General features: G+C 44.3%; 1 protein-coding gene across 1 annotated transcript in view; it reads right to left on the reverse strand.

The window, feature by feature from the left end:
- The window catches only part of tfr2 (transferrin receptor 2), a 52,025-nt gene that overhangs the window by 31,179 nt on the left and 10,846 nt on the right, over nt 1-10,000 (reverse strand). Inside the window, exon 6 of the mRNA XM_036004546.1 lies at nt 3,690-3,798. Within this exon, the coding sequence (XP_035860439.1) occupies nt 3,690-3,798 (109 nt within the window). The remainder of the gene's footprint in view (nt 1-3,689; nt 3,799-10,000) is intronic.

Genomic DNA, 10,000 nt, shown 5'->3' on the forward strand with positions numbered 1-10,000 from the left:
CTGCGTGTTGGGAGTTCAGCGGCCGGTGCTGCCTGTGTTGCTGCCTGTGTTGCTGCCTGTGTTGCTGCCTGTGTTGCTGCCTCGCCGCCCGGCCTGCTGGGAGGTAGATGGAGCTCCGTCACGGCTGGCTGCCCACGGCACTCCATACCAAAGTCAGTTTTTTGGGTAAACGGACTACCAAACGCCGCTGCCCTGACAGAGCTCCAGGGCCTGCAGCTCCTCTCTAACGCTAATGTTAACGCTAGCATGCTAACGCTAGCATGCTAACGCTAGCATGCTACCTCGTTCTCAATAGCAAAGCACTGCTACAACACACACAAGTTCACCATAATCTACAAAAGAACTACTTCCATGTGCGCCCTCATTTAGAAGTCTCCCAGCTAATCCTGACTTGTAACTGACCGAAGTTGTAGAAACAGCCTTTCTTTTACTGTCTATGGAGCTAGCTAGCTGACATGATCTACATCTGAGCTACTGGGCATGTGCAGTGCAATCAAAGATAGTACAGAAGAAGAAGAAGAAAAGAGGTCTCACTCTGTAGCTAAAACAGAGACCAGGTGAAAAGAGGATCTGCAGCAGTGAGAGAGAGCGCTGCAGTACAACAACAATATGGTGTTTTTTGAAAATTAAATGTAAACTTATTCTGGTACAACCTTAAAATACAATTATGAACCTGAAAATGAGCATAATATGGCTGCTTTAAGGCCTTGAAAACAAACAATAAAATCTTAAAATCGATTCTAAAACGCACAGGGAGCCAATGAACCAATGAATGGTCCAACCGCGTCCACCCAGGCTGCTGTGCCACACTACACCCCGTAACGCCCTGCTGTGCACTACTATGACATGAACTACTACGACTACCATTGTGATCACTGTTTCACTATCTTTATTATGACTATTATTGCCACCATTCACCACTCCCCCAACTGGTGCCGTCAGACACCGCCTACCAAGAGTCTGGGTCTGTCCCAGGTTTCTTCCTAACAACAAAGGGAGTTTTTCCTCGCCACTGTCGCAATAGCTACTGCTAATGCTTGCTCTTGAGGCAACCACTGTAATAGTTGGGGCTTCGTAAAGTACAGAGTTTGGCCTAGACCTACTCTATCTGTAAAGTGTCTCGAGATAACTCTTGTTATGATTTGATACTATAAATAAAATTGAATTGAATTGAATGAAGGGTGTAGAGAACAGGAGTGATGTATGCGCGTCTAGATGTGTTAGTTAAAAAGCGAGCAGCAGCATTTTGTACAAGTTGAAGTCGTGAGATGGAGGTCTGATTCAGACCAACATAGAGAGCATTACAGTAATCTAACCGTGAACTAATAAAGGCATGAATCGACCTTTTTTAGATCGTGCCTGTTAAGGAAGGGCTTAACTTTAGCCAGGAGACGAAGCTGGAAAAAGCTCATTCTAACAACATCGCTGATTTGCTTATCAAATTTCAAGTTGCAATCAAAAGTAACCCCCAGATTTTTGACAGCTGGCTTAAGGTATGAAGCCAGGGCTCCCAAACTCACAGCTGGACAGTTTGGCATACCTGAAGTACTAAAGACGATACACTCAGTTTTATCCATCCATCCATCCATCTTCGTCCGCTTATCCGGTATCGGGTCGCGGGGGCAGCAGCTCCAGCAGGGGACCCCAAACTTCCCTTTCCCGAGCCACATTAACCAGCTCCGACTGGGGGATCCTGAGGCGTTCCCAGGCCAGGTTGGAGATATAATCCCTCCACCTAGTCCTGGGTCTTCCCCGAGGCCTCCTCCCAGCTGGACGTGCCTGGACCACCTCCCTAGGGAGGCGCCCAGGGGGCATCCTTACCAGATGCCCGAACCACCTCAACTGGCTCCTTTCGACGTGAAGGAGCAGCGGCTCTACTCCGAGCTCCTCACGGATGACTGAGCTTCTCACCCTATCTCTAAGGGAGACGCCAGCCACCCTCCTGGTACCCTGGATCTCGTTCTTTCGGTCATGACCCAGCCTTCCTGACCATAGGTGAGGGTAGGAACGTAAACTGACCGGTAGATCGAGAGCTCTGCCTTCTGGCTCAGCTCTCTTTTCGTCACAACGGTGCGATAAAGTTGATGTAATACCGCGCCCGCTGCGCCGATTCTCCGACCAATCTCCCGCTCCATTGTCCCCTCACTCGCTTCACACTCCGTTTTAGCTTCATTCAAATGAAGAAAGTTTTACGAAAGCCACAACTTAATATTATTAATACAGCGAAGCAGGGAGTCTAGTGCGACACTGTCATTCGGTTTCATAGGCAAATACATTTGTAAATCATCTGCATAACAATGAAAAGACAGGTTATGTTTTCCTATAATAGCCCTTAAAGGCAACATATATAAGGAAAACAGGATGGGGCCAAGAAGTGAACCCTGGGGTACCCCACAAACACTAAAATAGCATTTGAGCAATATTCAGCCAAACCAATGTTACATACCCTATTAGGAGACCTTAAGGAACAGTGTGAAATACCCTATAGACCTCAACAGTCCCGCCCCTTGTCCGAGAGGCCTTGGGTTCCGGAAGTAAAATTCCCATTCATTTCTCCCATAGACGTCTGGAAAAATCTGTATATAAAGAGTTTTAGACCGTGCCTTAAGCTAACCAGATGGGACGTGACTCATAAACATACAACTTATCATTTCGAGTGAAAAAACAGAAACAGAAAATTCAAAAAAAGTCAAAGGTACAACACTGTGTACATATCGTCATCTCAGAGCGAAGGAACTACTCATCCTATAAACCACCGCGCACCACTGAACAAAGGAAGCTAACGTTAGTTTAGCTAACAGCTAATTTGGCTAACCGCTAGCTGAGACAGCGTGTAATAACTTTAAAAGACCCTCAAAATAAACCTGAAAATAACCGTTAACATATATAACGGCTGTTACGTCAGCTGTAGACGGCTTTACCCAGTGTTTAGTTTGAGTTAACGTTATTTTGGACTGAATCAAGCTGTCAGCTAGCGGTTAGCCGAATTAGCTGTTAGCTAAGCTAACGTTAGCTTCCCGGTGGAGGCTAACGTCAGAAGCGTGGAACCGATCGTGATTCGTGCAGTGTCGTAAATCCTCGTGATGGATCCTCCTCACCAGCATGAGCTCCACCAATCAGAGGCATCACTGTGGGATTGTGGGATTGTTCAGGATTGTGGGTAATGAAGTACTTATTCAAGACATCACGAATAAAAGACATTTATCTCTAAACAAGGGTAGTGCCCCATGATTTGTGGCGTCTATATGAGCATATACAATCGCTTAGTCATGTCGGCAAGCTGGTTTTAAGTCTACCATCGACGGTTATGATTTCATGGCTTATACTGCAACTGTCAATGGAGAAATTGCATTGTATTTTTACTTCCGGAACCCGCTGTGGGCGGGACTGTTGCGCTCTATATAATCATTCTATCACCCCTATAATCTATCAGCTAGCGTTGCTCTGATTGGTTGGAGAGCTGTCCTATCACGTGCAGAGGGAATTTGAAAGACATCCGTTGATCCCGCCCCTCGGATTGAGCCCAGCCAATGGTGAGTTCCCAGACCCAACATCTGGATGTGGGGCTGGCTGGTCAGGCTAGTTCAGGGGGTAATTGGCTGGACAAAAAAACATTGGTCTAGACCCCACTCTTTAATTTATAGAGACCCAGCAATTCCCACAAGAGACACGCGGTCCTTGTGTCTCACCGTGGTACTTCCTGTGGCGCTGTATGGACAGAAGTCAGACGGGTTCAGGGGAATCTGTTCTGAGATCAGTCCTGCAGAGTCCAGCAGCCATAGAGAGCTCCTCTGAGACCTGCACACACACACACACACACACACACACACACACACACACACACACACACACACACACACACACACACACGTACAGAGACACAGACACACACACACACACACACACACACACACACACACACACACACACGTACACACACACACACACACACACACACACACACACACACACACACACACACACACACACAGACAAGTACAGAGACAGAGACACAGACACACACACACACACACACACAGACACACACACACACACACACACACACACACAGACAGACACCACACATACACATACACACACACACACACACACACACACACACACACACACACACAGACACACACACACACACACACACACACACACACACACACACACACACACACACACACACACACACACACACAGACACACACACACACACACACACAGACACAGACACACACACACACACACACACACACACACACACACACAGACACACAGACACACACACACACACACACACACACACACAGACACACACACACACACACACACACACACACACACACACACACACACACACACACACACACACAGACACAGACACACACACACACACACACACACACACACACACACACAGACACACACACACACACACACACACACACAGACACAGACACAGACACACACATACACACAGACAGACACACACACACACACACACACACACACACACACACACACACACACACACACACAATCTGAGTGTGAACTGTCCGGCATCACTCTCTAATATATATATATATATATATATATATATATATATATATATATATATATATATATATATATATATATGAAGTGTGGGAGCAACTTTCTGACAACGTTTTTGTTCCCTTTATTGTCCTTTGTAAAGCGCTGTGGTTGACGCTCTTAAACAAGACTCAGTAACTCCACTGTTTTCCTTTGTTTCCACGTTTATTTTTATATCACTCAAACTTTAACGTGATACGTTTGTCTTTTCCACAAAAAATAAATAATGAACTGTCCTTACCAGTGGGTGAACAATCATTGACAGCTGAGCAAAAAATAAAAGTTATAACAAAAAAAAAAAAAAAAACAATTTCAACTTCAACTCACAATCACATTCAGGTCTGCACGTTACTTTAAACAGCAGTCAAAAAAACATATGACTACAAACCAAAGGCCCCTAACTCAATGACAGCTCCTGGCTTTTATACACCAGCTGATGCAATTACTACCCTAATCCAGTCTGCTCCTGCCTCTGCTTCTTACAGTGCAGACGCTTTGCTGCTTGCTCCTGCCTTTGCTTGCATATTTCTGCTGATAATCTTACTTTTCCTCTTAGAGAAACTATGAGCAGCGGCTCTTGGATACTTATAAATCACTGGAATATACATTTTTTGTAGACATAGTAGGCTATTGCCATATTTCAACATTTTTCTGCGTGAGAGTGGCCTACCAATAGCTCAAGCCTGTCCTAAAGTGATTGTAGCTAAAGCTAATTAGCAGCAAGATGCCTCCCTTCTCCATGGAGGACTACTACAAACTCCTTCAGAAGATTGTTATTCTGGAAACCAAAATTCAACAGTTGAAGTAAACCTGGAAGTGAACGGATCATGTGGGAATGACACCACTTTACCATTGACCCAAAACAATGGACAGAAGCATGCCAACACACGGCTAACTAGCACCAGCAAGACTACGGACAAACAGGAGGGCTGTGGAATAAGTAATAAATCAACAAGTGGTAGTCCTCCCTGGAACTCTTTTGGTGCAAAGCCTAAGAGTAAATCCTTTTCCTGGAAAGGACGACTAACGGGCAGGGCACAGCGCCCTGAGATTTGTGATATGACCGGCTGGCCTGCATTACCATCCAGGCAGAGCGCCTCTTCTACCCCTGTACTCAGTAGGACACAGCCGTGGACAGCTGCAAAAGGGAGAATTAGCAACAAAATGCCTCCCCAACAACTGAGTGTGCAACTGGATAACAGATTTGCTCCTCTGCTGCAGGACCCTGGACATGACCTGGATTGCGTCTCATCGTCACACAGCAGGGTAAGGACTGAGAGCAATTCAAAAAGTAAAAAGCTACAGGGAAAGCTAACGACTGGGCACCAAACTCTGATTGTGGGTGACTCTGCTGTAAAAAACATAAAAAGCAGTAAAAACACCAAAGTTCTCTGTTTTCCCAAAGACATGGTGTCTGACTTAGCCCAAAGAATCCCGGATATCATGGCAGCACACCCAACTGTGAAAAACATTATACTGCATATAGGGTCACATGATGTTGTAAAGCAACAGTCTGAAGTGCTGAATCGTGACTTCATGATTCTGCTGAACTCAGTCAGCTCCCTAAACGCGGAGGTGTTTATCAGTGGCCCTATACCACCAGTCAGAAGAGGAGCTGAGAGATTCAGCAGACTGTTGGCACTGAACAAATGGCTTTCAACTGCATGTACCGTCCACTCTTTGCGGTTCATTGACAATTTAAAAAATCTTTGGGACCGCAGACATCTTTTTAAAGCAGATGGACTTTTCCTTAACAAGCCAGGATTAAAGCTGTTCACCTCTAGCCTACTTTACTTTCTGCACCACACATCTGCTCCCTCAACCAAGGACACGAGACAAGATAAATCAACACAAACAAAACAAGAGGAAGACACAACAAAGTGCGGCAGTGATCCACCACAGCCCCCACCTGAGCAAAGATTTGACCATGGAGGACCTCAGAGCGGAGACGAGAAATCTCAACCCCCTTCACCCGTCCAACACTCCTCAAACCCCCGTACCAACACCGACGCCTTTGAGGATCCATCGCTCTCCCCACTCACCCTTTCCCCTGTGTCCCCCTGCCACATGTTGGGGTTCACTGACCGGATGGAGCAGCTGGTAGATGCTGGAACCAAGTTTACCCCACTACCTTCTCCCATCACTCGCCCCCAGCATCAAACTGACCCTGTTTGGACTCAACCACTGACAGTAAAACGCCAGGCACCTCTGCCCCCTCCAGGACGGCAGCTAACTCCTTCTCCCCAGACTGATAAGTATGCTTGTGTACAGAATGAAACAAGCTTTAACTGATATGTGCTGGGCCCAGGCTGCATGCCTAGTGGCACTCATGACTCTTTCCAGGACAAGCCTGGGCCCTGTGTATTCAATTCTTCGTCAATCTATGTTGTGATAGGTAATAGAAAAAGAATGGTGACTCCGCTAAGTAAGAGAAAGAAGCACTTAACTGCCAACTTAGCAAATTTAGCATCCATTCCTCATCAGCCACAGCCTGTCCCAAAAAACGAGACAGATAACTATTTTAACACACTAACATTAGCCTTACTAAACGTCAGGTCTTTGGCGGGTAAATCATTTTTAATCAATGATTTTATTAGTAAACACAATGTTGATTTTATGTTTTTAACTGAAACCTGGTTAGACCATAATAACAGTGATGCTGTTCTCATTGAGTCAGCTCCCCCTAACTTCAGTTTTATGAGTGAGAATAGAGCGAATAAGAAAGGAGGTGGAGTCGCCATTTTGTTTAACGACTCGTTCCAATGTACTCAAATAGCTTATGGAAACTTTGCTTCTTTTGAATATGTGGCTCTTCAGCTAAGGTCCCCCTCTCGACCTTTATTTCTAATTATCTACAGGCCACCTAAATACTGTGCATCCTTCTTTGACGACTTTAGTGGACTGCTGTCTTTAATCTGTATTAACTTTGACTGTGTAGTTATTGCTGGTGATTTCAACATTCATGTTGACAACCCCCAGGATAGAGGGACCAAAGAACTGTGTTGTATTTTTGAGAACTATGGACTGACTCAGCATGTGACGGAGCCCACACACAACAAGGGGCACACGCTGGACTTGATTATCTCGAAGGGTCTGAACATTTCCAAGGTTGTGGTGACTGATGCTGCTCTCTCTGATCATTCCTGTGTTTTCTTTAATGGCACTATCTCTGTGCAAAAAAGTGTCCAAACAAAGTTAATAAGAAAACGCCAGTGAAACATTCAGTCAGCTTTTCTCGTCCACACCCACCCTCTCAGGGGTCTCAGTCACTGAGCTTGTAGACAATTTCAATTGTAAAATTACAAATGTTATTGATGCCATTGCTCCCATTAAGGTAAAAACTGTCTCTGATAAGAAAAGATCTCCATGGAGAAATGCCATACTGGTAAGAACAGAAAAAAGAGAGTGTCGAAAAGCAGAACGCAGGTGGCGAAAAACTAATCTCCAGGTCCACTACAACACCTATAAAGAGAGACTTCGCACTTATAATTTGGAACTGAGGAATGCAAGGCGGTCCTTCTTCTCGGACATTATTGCCAAAAACAATAATAATTCACGTGCTTTGTTCGCTACTGTCGATAGGTTAACAAACCCTCCAGTACCAGGAGCATCGGAACTTTTATCCACAAAGGCCTGCAATGATTTTGCCACCTTCTTCAATGACAAAATTCAGAAAATTGAACAAACAGTCAGTGCTTCCATATCGAGTACAGGGTATGTGTTGTCACAGTGTCCAGGCAAAACAGATTCCAATATGACCCAATTTCATATGATTAACCGTAAAAACCTGGAGGACATTATACAACATCTGAAAACCTCCTCCTGCTGCCTTGATATTCTACCAACGGGCCTTTTCAAAAATGTTGCAAATTGTTTGGCTCCAGATCTTCTACAGATTGTAAACACGTCTCTTCTCTCAGGTATCTTCCCACAGGCCCTGAAAACTGCAGTCATTAAGCCACTCTTAAAAAAGAACAATCTAGACACGTCATTAATGAGCAACTATAGGCCGATATCAAACCTTCCATTTTTAAGTAAAATCATTGAAAAAACGGTTTCTCAACAACTCAACCTTTTCTTGTCACTAAACAACAGTTTTGATGCCTTCCAGTCTGGTTTTCGACCACACCACAGCACTGAGACAGCTCTTGTTAAAGTCTTTAATGACATCCACTTAAACACAGATAGTGGCAAAATTTCAGTCTTGGTACTACTTGATCTCAGTGCTGCATTTGATACGGTCGACCATGACATATTACTAGACCGATTGGAAAACTGGGTTGGCATTTCTGGCTCAGTACTAAAGTGGTTTGAGTCTTATTTAAAGAATAGGGACTACTTTGTGTCGATAGGGAATTATACATCTGAGCATACAAATATGACGTGTGGAGTTCCCCAAGGCTCCGTTCTGGGGCCTCTCCTGTTTAACATCTACATGCTTCCACTGGCTCAAATTATGGAAAACAACAAAATAAGCTACCACAGTTATGCGGATGACACACAAATTTATATAACCTTATCGCCAGGGGACTATAGTCCAATACAACAACTGACTAAGTGCACTGAACAAATTAACGACTGGATGTGCCAGAACTTTCTTAAATTAAATGAAGAAAAAACTGAGGTGGTTGTTTTTGGAGCAAAAGAAGAACGATTAAAGTCAGCACTCAGCTTCAAACGATAATGTTAACAACAGCAGACAAAGCCAGAAATCTTGGTGTAGTCATGGACTCAGACCTGAATGTTAACAGCCACATTAAGACAATTACAAAGTCAGCCTATTACCACCTTAAAAATATATCAAGGGTTAAAGGACTTATGTCTCAGCAAGACTTGGAAAAACTTGTCCATGCTTTTATCTTCAGTAGACTAGACTACTGTAACGGAGTCTTTACAGGTCTCCCTAAAAAATCAATCAGACAGCTGCAGCTGATTCAGAACGCTGCTGCTCGAGTCACTAAGACCAAGAAAGTGGATCACATCACTCCAGTACTGAAGTGTCTACACTGGCTTCCAGTGCATCAAAGAATTGATTTCAAAATACTTTTGTTGGTTTATAAATCACTAAACGGTTTAGGGCCAAAATATATTTCTGATCTGCTACTACACTATGAACCACCCAGACCTCTCAGGTGGTCTGGGACAGGTCTGCTTGTTGTCCCCAGAGTCAGAACTAAACAGGGGGAAGCAGCATTTAGTTTTTATGCTCCACATATCTGGAACAAACTCCCAGAAAACTGCAGGTCTGCTGCAACTCTCAGTTCTTTTAAATCAAGGCTGAAGACCTATCTTTTTGATGTTGCCTTTCTTTAAATAACTTCATTTCTTATACTGAAGTTGCATTGTACACTGTATGACAATCTATATCAGCATATAAAGAGAAATTCCTATTTTATTT

Source organism: Sander lucioperca, chromosome 8 (assembly GCF_008315115.2).
Source record: "Sander lucioperca isolate FBNREF2018 chromosome 8, SLUC_FBN_1.2, whole genome shotgun sequence".
NCBI classification, from domain to species: Eukaryota; Metazoa; Chordata; class Actinopteri; order Perciformes; family Percidae; genus Sander; species Sander lucioperca.